This window comes from Montipora capricornis, chromosome 11 (genome assembly GCF_036669925.1).
Source record: "Montipora capricornis isolate CH-2021 chromosome 11, ASM3666992v2, whole genome shotgun sequence".
Lineage (NCBI taxonomy): Eukaryota > Metazoa > Cnidaria > Anthozoa > Scleractinia > Acroporidae > Montipora > Montipora capricornis.
The window spans coordinates 19159903-19174902 of NC_090893.1; the positions used below are offsets into that span (position 1 = coordinate 19159903).

General features: G+C 39.4%; 2 protein-coding genes across 7 annotated transcripts in view; both read right to left on the reverse strand.

Annotated features, from left to right (window-relative positions):
* The window catches only part of LOC138024398 (uncharacterized), a 532828-nt gene that overhangs the window by 327386 nt on the left and 190442 nt on the right, over positions 1 to 15000 (reverse strand). The window lies entirely within an intron of this gene.
* LOC138024369 (tetratricopeptide repeat protein 28-like) overlaps positions 1 to 15000 on the reverse strand; it is a 21369-nt gene that overhangs the window by 1826 nt on the left and 4543 nt on the right. For 2 of the 6 annotated variants that reach the window (XM_068871550.1, XM_068871548.1), the window contains exons 2-6: positions 14725 to 14795; positions 8406 to 8476; positions 7265 to 7330; positions 3819 to 7065; positions 1 to 2410 (exon numbers count right to left, since the gene is read on the reverse strand). The exon at positions 1 to 2410 is cut by the window's left edge and continues 1234 nt beyond it. In XM_068871550.1, coding sequence (XP_068727651.1) covers positions 1 to 2352 — 2352 coding nt within the window. In that variant the 5' untranslated portion in view covers positions 2353 to 2410; positions 3819 to 7065; positions 7265 to 7330; positions 8406 to 8476; positions 14725 to 14795. The other 4 variants (XM_068871551.1, XM_068871549.1, XM_068871553.1 and 1 more) reach the window with 4 other exon arrangements.

A 15000-nucleotide genomic window follows, 5' to 3' on the forward strand; every position in this document is an offset into this window, starting at 1 on the left:
AGCAGCAAACAAAGCCTCATCAACCTTTCCATTCTTTAAAAGTGCTCTCCACAGAGCTGTGTACGCAAACTGTTTTGTGTCACGAAAACTTATTTTCCATGCATCTTCTGATTGAAGAACACGCCTTGTTTCATCCAAATGTTTTATGCTTAGACGATAAAAATTAAGGGCTTTGCACAACGAGCCTAAATATTCATGAACATGACCAAGCCAATAGCAACCGATTCCCTGTCCTACTGGATCCTCCGTTTCCTTGCAAATAGTAAGATAATGTTCGAAAAGGAGAAGAGCATTTTCAAGCTCACCCATTCTGTCATAAGCGATGGCGAGATTGCCAATGGCCAATCCCTCCAGGTGCCTATCCCCTATGTCTTTTGCAATGCTGAGATGTTGTTCGTGATACTCTAAGGCTCGCTTAAAATTGCCCAGACTGAGATAAGCGTTGCCGAGATAACCATTGGCCCTTCCCTCCCCGGCCCTATTCCCTACTTCTTTTGCAATGCTAAGACGTTGTTCGCAATACTCTATGGCTCGCTTAACATTGCCCAGACTGAGATAAGCGTATCCGAGATTACCATTGGCATTGCCCTCCCCCGCCCTATCCCCTACTTCCATTGCAATGCTAAGATGTTGTTCGTGATACTCTATGGCTCGCTTAAAATTGCCCAGACTGTGATAAGCGTTGCCGAGATTACCATTGGCAGTGCCCTCCCCGGCCCTATCCCCTACTTCCTTTGCAATGCTAAGACGTTGTTCGTGATACTCTATCGCTCGCTTAAAACTGCCAAGCCTGAAATAAGCGTTGCCGAGATTACCATTGGCTCCTCCCTCCCCGGCCCTATCCCCTACTTCCATTGCAACCCTAAGATGTTGTTCGTAATACTCTATGGCTCGCTTAAAATTGCCCATACTGAAATAAGCATTGCCGAGATTACCATTGGCATTGCCCTCTCCGGCCCTATCCCCTACTTCCATTGCAATGCTAAGATGTTGTTCGTCATACTCTATGGCTCGCTTAAAATTGCACAGACTGTGATAAGCGTTGCCGAGATTACCATTGGCCTTGCCCTCCCCGGCCCTATCCCCTACTTCTATTGCAATGCTAAGAAATTGTTCGTAATATTCTATGGCTAGCTTAAAACTGCCCAGCCTGAAATAAGCGTTGCCGAGATTACCTTTGGCTCCTCCCTCCGCGGCCTTGTCCCCTACTTCCATTGCAATGCTAAGATGTTGTTCGAAATACTCTATGGCTCGCTTAAAATTGCCCAGACTGAGATAAGCGTTGCCGAGATTACCATTGGCCTTGCCCTCCCCGGCTTTATCTCCTACTTCCTTTGCAATGCTAAGATGTCGTTTGTGATACTCTTTGGCTCGCTTAAAACTGCCCAACCTGAGATAAGCGTTGCCGAGATTACCACTGGCCTTGCCCTCCCCAGCCCTATTCCCTACTTCCATTGCAACGCTAAGATGTTGTTCGTAATACTCTATGGCTCGCTTGAAATTGCCCAGACTGAGATAAGCGTTGCCGAGATTACCATTGGCATTGCCCTCCCCGGCCCTATCTTCTACTTCCTTTGCAATTCTAAGATGTTGTTCATGATACTCTATGGCTCGCTTAATATTGCCCAGACTGTGATAGGCGTTGCCAAAATTACCATTGGCACTGCCCTCGCCGGCCCTATCCCCTACTTCCTTTGCAATGCTAAGATGTTGTTCATGATACTGTATGGCTCGCTTAAAATTGCCCAGACTGTGATAGGCGTTGCCAAGATTACCATTGGCACTGCCCTCGCCGGCCCTATCCCCTACTTCTTTTGCAATGCTAAGATGTTGTTCATGATACTCTATGGCTCGCTTAAAATTACCCAGACTGCCATAAGCGTTGCCGAGGATACGATTGGCCAAGCCTTCCCCGGTCCTATCCCCTACTTCTTTTGCAATGCTAAGACCTTTTTCGTGATACTCTATGGCTCGCTTAAAATTGCCCTCACTTTCATAAGTACAGCCGAGAATTCCATTTGCACTGCCCTCCTGGTCCCGATCCCCTACTTTTTTTGCAATGCTAAGATGTTGCTTGAGGTACTTTCTGGCCTTTTTAAAATTGCCCAGACTGTAATAAGCGATGCCGAGATTGCCACAGGCTTTTACCTCTCCAGCAATGAGACCTATTTCCTTAAAAATCCTTAATGCTTCCCTGTAATCCCTCTTAGCCTGTTCAAAATAAGCGAAGCCATAATAATATTTGCCCAGATTGAAATATGCAATACCCTCCCCTTTTCTGTTTCCCTCTTTTCTGGCAACGCTAAGCTCTTGTATATGCTCCTCGAAAACGTTCATCTTTTTGTCTGCCATTCTTGATTGCAAGAACTCTTGAGAACAAGGAAGGTCGTCTTTGAAAGCGAGGGCGCTCCTTGAAAGAAAGCATGAGAAATTCAATGCACTGACCACAAATGCTGCAGGTACGTAGCCAAACCAACACTAAAGAGACCGCCTGTCTAACAAAGACAATTTTCTGCTGTTGACCTGAAACTCTTTACTTCTCTGTCTGAATTAAACTGCCCTTTGTCTGATTTAAACTGAATTTTTAAAGACAGAATTGACCGCACAAAATAGACGTATTTAAATGGCATAAATTTGTCCCATATCAGACGTAACTCAGCCAAAGCAATACTGTTGTCTTTTTGTCATCATATTGTCCTGATCAAATCAAAATAGCTCGCGTGATACCACTGTTTAAAGCTGATTGTCAATCACTTTTTATGACATACAGACTGCTCTAATGTTCCCTGGATTTTAAACGTTGGTCTAGGAAGTAATTATCTATAACCGTGTTGTAACCAACTTAAATTAATTACACCACATCATCACAGTATACATTACACCAAGTTTATGTTTTCACTACATTGCGTATTACTACCTCTTTACTACCGACTGACATGTACAAGAAATCATCTTGCCCTTGATGGCTGTGAACATGCCATTTATATTCTAAGGCCTTTGTTACGGTGGATAGAAAAAATTCTGCTTCATAAACGTGAATACTAAGGTGTCCATTACGTCGGCGAAATTTGTTTGGTTTAACGTCCATTGATATATGCACCCGTGCTCCGGAAGGATCCATTCTCGTTCCCTTATTTTTCTTAACCTATGTTCATGACTTCAGTGATGTATTCAAAATACCAGACCTGATTTTATTTGCAACTGCTGATATGACGATGCTAGTCTCTTACGTCTAATTATTTGGTTACCTAGTTCAAGGAAAAGAAACTTACACTAAACTTGCGGAAAACTAATTCTTTATTCTATTTAAGCCTCGAGAGAAAAAGACGTCATCTTTCAATGCAAATCTGCTAAAATTATTAAAGAATTGAACAGATCGTAGAACGGTCTTTCTTGGGGATGTGCTTGACTAACATCTTTCTTGGGAAACTCTGTATTTCTCAATTGGCTAACAAAATCTCTGAATCTATAGCATTTAATTTCAGGTATAGTTGTTTTTCTAAATTTTGTTTGAGAACTCTGTTCTACTGTTTAGTTTATCCTAATAGTCATTATTGTATTATTGTGCATTTACAAATCCAATCTTTGTAGTCTTGTTTCTTTGCAAAAAGTACAGTCAAAATAGTTCCTAAATCAATTACTCATACCCAATCTTCAAAGAATTAGAACTATCAAATTTTCGGATATTAGATTACAAGAACTGGGTAACTTTATGTATTCTTATGAACATCCTCTTCCACCATCAAGGTTTTATTCATAATTTTTCATTTAAAAAGACGTCTATGTGTTTTTTACTAGATTTGCAGAATGATTTTCACCTTTAACTCTGTAGAACTAATCTTCGCAACTTCCGTTCTCCCACGAACGTCTGCTGAAAGGAAAAACCTCTTCCGTTCAACGGCCAGCAGCAGATGTTAGTAGGGGAGGAACGTATGACGAAGCCCTAATCACGTCTGCGTGGGAGGCTATCATCACACCAGAAGTTGAGGAACATCTGAAGTAGATGAAGAGTTGAAAGATCTGAGAAAGGCAATCAAAACTGGTCGATTAGAGGAATGCAAGGCTTATGCAGCAGCTGTTGGTGAAATGTGTGTGATTGGGCAACTAGTCCAAAGATGTACCCGCACTGTGCTACCAAGCAAGGCATTGTCAGAACAAATCTAAATCTGAGAAGCAAAGTACGGTGGCCTTGTATCGGATAAGGCAGCAGCAAAATTCTGCAAATCCTGCTATAAGTGTCAGCTGGTTGCTCCTCCAAATCCGCCAAAGCCATTGAAGCCAGGAGCATTGCCAGAATGATGCCCTTGGCAAGATCTGGTCGTAGGTCCTTCGTGACCACTCCAATATGGTCATTGTTGACTACTACAGCCGTTATTATGAGTATGCGGTCATGACATCAACCATCAGTAAGAAAGTAATTGACAATGTAGAATATACTTTTAGCCACCATGGTCTTCCCTTAACATTGAAGTCAGACAATGGACCTCAATTCACCTAAACTGAATTCCGGAAATACTGAAAGCAGAATGGAATTGTGCTTCTCGAGAAAAAAGGCAAATGGGTGGTTGAAGGCGAAAATGGCTCCCTATGTGCCCTCAGCGGTAAAGAAATTGTTTTAGTTATGGTCCTTATGCAAAGGCATCTTTGTGCAGTTTTCAGTTATGGTAATTTAATAAATAATACTACCACATTAAGCAATCAATTTCATGAAAAAATATTTTAGGTTAGTCTGTAAAATGAGAAAGAGACCTCAAGATAAGGTTAATAAATAAAACAAACTCTGTGTGAAATTAAACCTTGAAATTCAAAAACAGGCAACAAACTTATTCAAGTAGTAGGGATAAAAAAATATTTGGTCGCATCTCTTTGTGTCCATGGATTTAGTATAATTTTTCTCTCTTCTTCCTTTCTTAAATCGGCACGAGGGGATCGGGTAGAGATCTAGCAACCGGACTAGAACCCCCCTTGCTCCGTTGCGCTCTATCCCTGAAAATTCTCAGCCATTTTTATGATCCTGATGGATCACAGTCAGCTTTTCTTTACTTTCGGATTGTTTGGGTTTGCCTCATGGAACCAGTGTTTCGTTTTGCATCATGGGATTTCTTTAGTTTCCTCGAACTACCCCTTTCTGCCTCCACAGCAGTTTCTTAAGGCTTTACCGCAACTCACCATCCACACACAGAATATTCCCCCCAGTTGCCCACTTTACTAGAGATTATTTTTTCAGTTAGTGGAAAGGAACCCCTTCCTGAAAGGGGATTCTTGCTACAGCATCGTACTCACGCCACAATGGTTGCAAGTCTACTGCTGACTTTAACTTTAACAACTCATTAATAATTAATGAGCTTAACAGCCTGTCAAGACACCGATAAAACGTCACATGCATAGTATTAAGGCCCAGCTTATTATTTTTTTTTGTGTGCTAATACCTAAAAGTCCAAGTATAAGCAGGACCCCCAGTTTGGAAGCTTGAATTTTGAAAAAATATATATATATAAGACAACAAATTTTGAAGTTCCTATGAAACTCTACTAGTAAACAAACAAGGACAAACAATTATGCTTTCAAAACACTGACACGGTGGTTGTTATGAGCTTTCATATCAGTTAAGTCTTTATATGGCGAATTTTACCGTCTTGTCATACCTTTATCGCGTGAGTTTATTATAATAAAACTTAAAGATGCTTTCTGAATGCGATTTTTTTCAATATCAGTTTTTATATCACTTCGAAAGGCTCTCGAATACTCAAGTCGTCCAAGTGCACTTTGAGATATGGAAACAAGTCTTTACCTTTTGATTGCATCTGACGTCACGGCGGCCATGTTGATGGAAAGAACAATAGCGAAAATTTGACTCTATTAATATGCAAACTATTACTAGGCAAAACTCGAGCTCCTTGTGTGGGCCCAGTTCTATTAGTAGGGCTAACGCTCACATGGTTCATATGGGATAGAAATCTAGCACTTCACGTTACACTACACTCTCTTCAGTTAATTCTGTTTAAAATATAAGTGCTACACGGCCAACGTTTGTATAAACGTAACCTTTCATTGTACATTTCTCTATTGTTTTGGCATCAACATGAGTCTGGGCGTCACAATGAATCGGTCAGACATTTGGCTCGCGACTACTCACGAATATCTTGGTATTTTCTCGCACGTGGCGGAAAGGTATCTGTCAGATTTCAAGTAGGTTGATGTTCACTTGTTCGAGTAAAGAGAATGAATCGCTTGAAAGAATTCTGGAGAACAAGAATCGCAAATGAACGCCATGAGCGGCTCCTTCAGGAGCCACCACTCATGAAAAAGGCAATGATCAGCAACAACATCCTTTCAGTTTGTTGTATATTTATTCAGTGACATCTTGAGAAATTTAACCTCTCAGGTGTTTACGTAGATAAGGCGCACCCTCCATTTGTTATTTGAATTTTGAGAAAAAAGGTTCAGCCTTTACATGGACGAAGTTTGAAGCTTGGACATAACACCTGTTTCCTTGGGCATGTACTTACCCAGTACAAAGGTGGGCTAGCATGAATTACTAGCATCACTCACAAATGATTGACTGTGGTATACCCAGTGAAAGGAATACCGACATAAGTTATGCAGTTGCTACAACAAGTTGCAAAATTGTTGAGACACTTTCATTAAAAAAAAACCTTTTCCAGCTTCCAATACCCTTTCCCACTCCCCTCTCCCCCTTTCAATGTTGACTGTTTAAGTTTTCAACACATTTTTTGTCTCGCTAGCAACACCGATACTATTCTTGCAACTTGTTGTAGCTTGTGTACGCTGTAGAAGCATAAAAAAAATATTTAAAAAAACAAGGATTCCATTTCCAATACAAGCCCTCAAAATTAAACAGCTAAAGGCACGCATTTACAGGATAAAATGCAGTTGAGTTATCTCACATCAAATCCAATGTTGGAAGCTACATGCTCATATTGTAATACAATACCGGGTCACTATTATAGCAGCACACACTATTCATAAGCCAATCTACATTCGCCACAATTAGCTTAACCCTGAGCACTTGAGAGTGAAGTGAACTTTGAATTCTTCGTTCATCTAAAAGGGAAATTTGAATCATATATGGATCACGAGTGCATGGAAAGACGTGTCTTCTTCATGAACAATGGCAGTGATCTTTTTCACCGTAACTTAGAGATAACATAACACAACACAAGTTATACGTAATTAGAGCTTGTTTTCATTGCACGAGTCATCTACAAAATTACAAGAATTTAAGTTATGATGAGCGACTTACCACTGTTTTTCCAAACAGATGCTTTTTCGTGTCAAGCGAAAGCTTCGCCAATCGTTGCCAAGAACTCTGTAATAGTGATTTGATGCAGTTTAATAAATAACTTGCACCGAACTCAGAAGATACAGTATTTACTAATCAGTTTTGATTAACCTTTGTGGCTGCTATACAGACACAACCCACGTTAACGCATGCACTTGCTATCTCATGTAATCCATCAAGGCAAGTGTTTTAACTCAGCAGAATTCCAATCAAGATTTTACCTTACATTAAGTCTCGCTTAATTCTTAAATCACTTTGCAATGTTTCTTGTCTGAATAATGAATCCGGCCGTAAATAAATTAAGTGTAAGCAATACAGGAAGATTGTTTGCGTGCCTGCGTCACTCACAACTGATTTTACAAAATAAACATACCCGGTAAAAGGAATACCAACGGCTATTTGTAAAACAAGGAATGGGGAATGCGGCAATGGGAACGGGGAACGGGGAATGGGAAACGGGGAATCGCTAAAAGGGGGAATCTCTAAAATGGGAATCTCTAAAAAGGGGGAAGTTCTAAAATGGGGAATCTAGGGGGAATTACTAAAGTAGGGAATCTCTTAAAGGAGGAACTAAAATGGGGAATCTCGAAAAGAGGGAATCTTTAAAACAGGGAATCTCTGAAAGGGGGAATCACTAAAATAGGGAATCTCTAAAATAGGGAATCTCTGAAAGGGGGAATTACTAAAATAGGGAATCTCTAAAAGGGGCAATCTCTAAAAGAGGGAATCTCTAAAATGGGGAATCTCTAAAAGGGGGATTTAGTCAAATGGGGAATCTCTAAAAGGGGAAATAACTAAAATACAGAATCTCTAAAAGGGGGAATTAATAAAATAGGGAATCTCCAAAATAGGGAATCTCTAAAAGGGGGAATTACTCAAATTAATAGGGAATCTCTAAAAGGGGGAATTACTCATTGACAAATAGGGAATCTCTAAAACAGGGAATTACTAAAATGTGAATCTCAAAAAGGGGGAATTCTCTAAAAAGGGGAATTACTGAAAGAGGGAATCTCTAAAAAGGGGGAGTCTCTAAAATGGGGAATCTCTAAAAGGTGAATCTCTAAAAGGAGGAATCTCTAATGAGCGATGATGAGCGACTTACCACTGTTTTTCCAAACAGATGCTTTTTCGTGTGATGTCAAGCGACAGCTTCGCCAATCATTGGCAAGAACTCTATAATAGTGATTTGATGCAGTTCAATAAATTATTCGCACCAAATTCAGAAGATACAGTATTTACTAATCAGTTTTGATTAACCTTTGTGGCTGCTATACAGACACAACCCACGTTAATGCATGCACTTTCTATCTCATGTAATCCATCAAGGCAAGTGTTTTAACTCAGCAGAATTCCAATCAAGATTTTACCTTACATTAAGTCTCGCTTAATTCTTAAATCACTTTGCAATGTTTCTTGTCTGAATAATGAATCCGGCCGTAAATAAATTAAGTGTAAGCAATACAGGAAGATTGTTTGCGTGCCTGCGTCACTCACAACTGACTTTACAAAATAAACATACCCGGTAAAAGGAATACCAACGGCTATTTGTAAAACAAGGAATGGGGAATGCGGCAATGGGAACGGGGAACGGGGAATGGGAAACGGGGAATCGCTAAAAGGGGGAATTACTAAAAGGGGGAATTACTAAAATGGGGAATCTCTAAAATGCGGAATCTCTAAAGTAGTACTAAAGTAGGGAATCTCTTAAAGGAGGAACTAAAATGGGGAATCTCGAAAAGAGGGAATCTTTAAAACAGGGAATCTCTGAAAGGGGGAATCACTAAAATAGGGAATCTCTAAAATAGGGAATCTCTGAAAGGGGGAATTTCTAAAATAGGGAATCTCTAAAAGGGGCAATCTCTAAAAGAGGGAATCTCTAAAATGGGGAATCTCTAAAAGGGGGATTTAGTCAAATGGGGAATCTCTAAAAGGGGAAATAACTAAAATACAGAATCTCTAAAAGGGGGAATTAATAAAATAGGGAATCTCCAAAATAGGGAATCTCTAAAAGGGGGAATTACTCAAATAGGGAATCTCTAAAAGGGGGAATTACTCATTGACAAATAGGGAATCTCTAAAACAGGGAATGACTAAAATGTGAATCTCAAAAAGGGGGAATTCTCTAAAAAGGGGAATTACTGAAAGAGGGAATCTCTAAAAAGGGGGAGTCTCTAAAATGGGGAATCTCTAAAAGGTGAATCTCTAAAAGGAGGAATCTCTAAAAGGGGGAATCTGGAGATCTAAAAAGGGGAATCTCCGAGACCGTGAAAATTAAGAGAGGCCTGATCGGTTGATTTTAATGACAAGCATCCATTTTAACAGTGCAATTGTTGACCACTGGTACAATTCACACAGAAATTCCTGCTATTAAAATATCAACGAATTACTGTTTCTGTCGTAAAACTGCGGACGAAACATACCGTATTTTAGAAACGCATTATACATACAGTCTCAATGCTTTTACATAAGATTTAAACTAATTACAAGAATAGGATTAAAAAATTACTATAGGTTAAAAGCAATTTTAAAAAGGTGTGTCCTAAGCCTAGTTTTAAAGGAATGTAAGGTCTTGAAGTATCTTATGAAATCAGGAAGTTTGTTGCAAAGCCTAGGGGATACACACGCAAAGGATCTGTCGCCATAGGTGGAGGTTCTAGATCTTGGAACAGACAGATTGATGGACCTTGAGGAACAGAGGGTGCGGACAGGTTTATAGAAAGTTAACAGAGTTGCCAAGTAATCAGGGGCCAGACCATAAAGTGCTTTATAGGTATAGAGAAGAAGCTTGAAGATAACACGATGTTCTATAGGGAGCCAGTGAAGATTGATAAGGACTGGAGTGATATGATCAGATTTTTTTGTTCGCGTAATAAGTCGGGCGGCCACATTTTTGTAGTCTTTGAAGTTTCTGTATTTCAGAAGAGGGCAGGCAGTAAAACAAAGCATTGCAATAGTCCAGTTTAGAGGAAATAAAGGCATGAATGACCCTTTTGGTGTCTTTCTGAGATAAAAATTTCCTGATTTTGCTGAGTTCATGTAAAGATAATGAGCCAGAGCAACATATATTATTGATGTGGCTGTGAAGAGTGAGGGTAGAGTCTAGAGTGATGCCAAGATCTCTCACTTCATTTACTGGTTTGATAATAGTGTTTGTGTGTGAGTGAATGGTGAGGTATCCATCAACTTGAGTACTAGGAATTAAAATTAAGAAAATGACTCGAAAAGCCAACAATATTTTAAAAACAAGCATGCTTTGGATTCTGCATATTCTCATTACTATTGAATTTAGTTGTACACTACTGTTGCATGAATGGCTTTTTTTGTATGCGTCCGAGAAAAGTAAATACCATCACGTTTTACCACCATTTCTATTTGCTGACAGGCAATTAAATTATTTGTTGCCCTTCCTCATAAGATGCCTGCGGATGGTGGCTATAAAAATCGACTACGTTTAACACAGCAAAAAGGGGAGCGGTGTTCATTGCAAAGCATTATACATTGCTAATTTTCAAGGCTGATCTGCTAGCTTGTGAAGGCCGATACGAATCCCTTGAAACATAAAGGGATGCTACATCCTTCAGTGACGTAACAAATAATTATGTTGTTTTGTTGACACTGAATTTCTTTCAAGTTGAAGCGAAATTGCCACTGATGTTGGCTTACGAACACTTTGTCCTCTGTGGAGCCCCCTCTTTCATTATAAGGGTAGCGGTGGAGAAAGAACGCCAAGTGAGCCGATTGCCAGGTCTAAGGCGTGTTAACAACCTTCACTGATGCATTTATGGATACATATATTAAATAAATATACTGTATAAGAGACTTGCGATCGCAGTAAGAAGTTGCCAGCTGCTGTTTTGATGCAGCGCTATCTGAAAGCCATTTCCTGCCCAGTGATTGATGACTGTCACACTTTCTTAGGAGTTAAAAAGATGCTAAGAGATACCCCTTTTTAGAGATTTCCCCTTTTAGAGTATCCCAGTTTTAGTAATTCCCCCTTTTAGAGATTCCCCATTTTAGTAATTTCCCCTTTTAGAGATTCCACCTTTTAGAGATTCCCCCATTTTAGCAGTGCTCCAGATAAGAGTCGGAACCCGGGTCAATAACCCGACAAAGAAGGCTTCCTGACCCGACAGATGAAATGTAAATATAATCAGTTAAATATTACAACAAAATGTCTGGGTGACCTGTCAAATGGTATAAATGACCCCCACTTGGAAAAATTAACTGGAACCCTGTTTAGAGATTCCCCCTTTCAGAGATTCCCTCTTTTAGAGATTCCCCATTTTAGAGAGTCTACATTTTAGTAATTCCCCCTTTTAGAGATTCCCTATTTTAATGGAATTGGATCACAGTTAAAGGAGAGATAATGTCTGTTTCTCATTCACAAACAACAGCTAATTTCATACATGTTGCGTGTGTTTCAGATGTCACATGTCGACCGAAATGTACTTGTTTAAGGCAAATTATACTGAAATCGGTTTTATATATTTCTAGCGTACTGTAAACAGCGAAAGGATGGAAATCACACTTTTTGATCTACCAAATTATGTGTATTTTCGACTTGACTCACAGAAAGCACTGAAATAGCTTAAAATTATGTCATACCGAAACCCTGCCAAAATCCAGTTTATTGCTGGCCATGTTCGATTCGCAGCAGATCAGAGAATTAAACCTTGTTTTTTTTTTTTTCGAAACACCATATTAAACACAAAAGATACATGTATATGCCTCCTATACCAATAAACAAAGTGACCATATGGCAATACAGTGACAACCAACTCACTGACAATCGGCGTCAAAATTGTTGACACATTGACCATTCCTACCCCGTATGCCGCATTTCTTCTATCTTTTAGTCTTCTTTTAGTCTTCTTAGTCCTCCCAAACAATGTTGTAGCGTGATTCCCGGAATATTTGGGTGCAAATAGGCAACATTGATTGGGGGAGGGGGGTCTTATCAATAAATTAGAGCAGGATTCAAATTATAGTGTTATTTTACACTTAAAAAGAACTGTTTAAACACAATATTGTGTCAACTAATTTTGTCGCTGATTGTAGTTCACAGGCACTCCACTTTCAATAATCTGAAAGAAACAATTCAAACTTAACAGAAACATGATCAAGAACCTCAATTGGCCAGTAACACCAAGGCAAGCTATGGGTGAATCAACCCCAGCAATACCCGAGACACCATTAAGTGAACCTGACCAGGAGTGCACCATTAGCAAGTCAATCAAGTGTGTAGAAATTACAATGTAGTAGAATAGGAGCTAGGCAGTCATTACACGCAGGAGTATTATAGCAAGCTGGACAAGAGTGGCTAGAGAAGTCTAACAGACAAATCAGGGACTTTGGAGAGAAGTCTACCGATTTCTGTCACTCTTGAGAACATTGTTTTAAATTTTTCTGTTATATTTATAACATACTACAATCCTCGCCAAAAATCCTTGAAACACCCCCTTCCCCTAGACAGTGTTGAGATGACATTTTACTGTTTGACTGGCTGCAACAACATTGAAAAAAGGGAGGGGGACGAATACGGTGCAAGAATGTTCAAAGTGTTTCAAGGTTTTTGTCGAAGATTGTGTGAGTTGCAAAAAGCCATCTGGTTAATATCAGACCTTGTCATTTATTGTTAAGTAGTTTCCGTGAATAGCCCAGAAAGACTGTGATAGCTGGGAAAATCTTGCTGTAACTTTTGTTTGCCGCAAGATAGGAAAAAGATTACATTTCTAGATTTCGGTAGAAATAAATAACAAATGTTATTTTCGGTCTTTAAAAATGACATGAATACAACCTGGTCACAATAGTCACGCATAGGAGAGTTTTTTCCTTTTTTCACTCAGACATGAAGGTTAAGTGTGATTAGTCACACAGTTCAGTGAAAAAAGCAAGTATGGTGTACAATAGGAAAACATCGGCGGAAGAACGAGCACTCATCAGATTTTTGGAGATGGAAAAAAGGCAAAAGCCGACTGATCTGCAGTAACGCGAGTGTTAAAATAATTTAACAGTCATTAAACACATTCGCGAACTCACACAAATGTCATCCACGAAAGATGAGGAAGGCCAAGAAAGTTGTCATCCAGAGAAGAGAGACTCCTTAAAAGGACTCTACTCACACTGAGGAAGATACCGCCAAGCGACTAATGAATGAGGCAAACATCTGTGAAAGTAATGTGTCAGTTCGAACCGTGAAAAGCAAAGGGTACTAGGCCCGGAAGAAAAGGGGCGCTTGCTAACAATGAGAAGAGCTTACACGTTGCATTTGCCAAAAAGGTGAGAGAACAGTATGACAAGGAGTCATGGGCACTTCAAATACTTTTGCGCACAAGACCAACCCGCTTGACAAAGCACGAGCTCCTACTGGCAGGATATACCGAAAAAAATCAGAAGGTCTCAACCAATATTGCACAGCGGCAGGGAGTAAAGTTGGATCTAGAGGAAAGGTAGTCAAGTGTTTAGGGGCGATGATTTCATAGGGTAACATAGGAGTTATTTTTATGCCACGAGTATGAGCTGTTTGTGCTGATTGTGCATGTTTCCTTAATGAGCATAAAATTACGAAGATTTATAACTCTTGCAAAACATTCCAAACACACATTAAGAAAAAAAAATTAATTCCTGGACAAAAAGATTTGACATTTTCCTGTTGTTTTAACTTCTAGACCACAACCTAAAAAGAAGGCCAACAATGTACCCTTCCCCCACCCCACCCAGGACAATGTTGTTCAGGAAGATGAGCAAAGAATCCATGTACTGTATATCTCAACATTGTGGTGGGAGGGGGCGAAGTGGCAGTGGCAATTTAAGACTTAATTCCTGCATAAATTTTTTTGGATATGGACCAGGTTCATGTACATGTAGTAAACAACCTTGTCCAGGATTCTTGGTTACCCTCTGTCTTTTTTGACATCCATTTAAAGAAAATTAATATGTTTACGCTGTAGAACCATATAAAAAAAATTAAATAAAAAACAAGGATTCCATTTCCAATACAAGCCCTCAAAATTAAACAGCCTAAGGCACGCATTTACAGGATAAAATGCAGTTGAGTTATCTCAGATCAAATCCAATGTTGGAAGCTACATGCTCATATTGTAATACAGTACAGGGTCACTATTGTAGCAGCACACACTATTCATAAGCCAATCTACATTCGCCACAATTAGCTTAACCCTGAGCACTTGAGAATGAAGTGAACTTTAAATTCTTCATTCATCCAAAAGGGAAATTTGAATCATATATGGATCACGAGTGCATGAAAAGACATGTCTTCTACATGAACAAATGCAGTGATCTTTTTCACTGTAACTTAGAGATAACATAACATAACACAAGTTATACGTAATTAGAGGTTGTTTTCATTGCATAAGTCATCTACAAAATTACAAGAATTTAAGTAATGATGAGCGACTTACCACTGTTTTTCCAAACAGATGCTTTTCCGTGTGATGTCAAGCGAAAGCTTCGCCAATCATTGGCAAGAACTCTGTAATAGTGATTTGATGCAGTTAAATAAATTACTCACACCAAACTCAGAAGATACAGTATTTACTAATCAGTTTTGATTAACCTTTGCGGCTGCTATACAGACACAACCCACGTTAATTTAACGCATGCACTTGCTATCTCATGTAATCCATCAAGGCAAGTGTTTTCACCCAGCAGAATTCCAATCAAGATTTTACCTTACA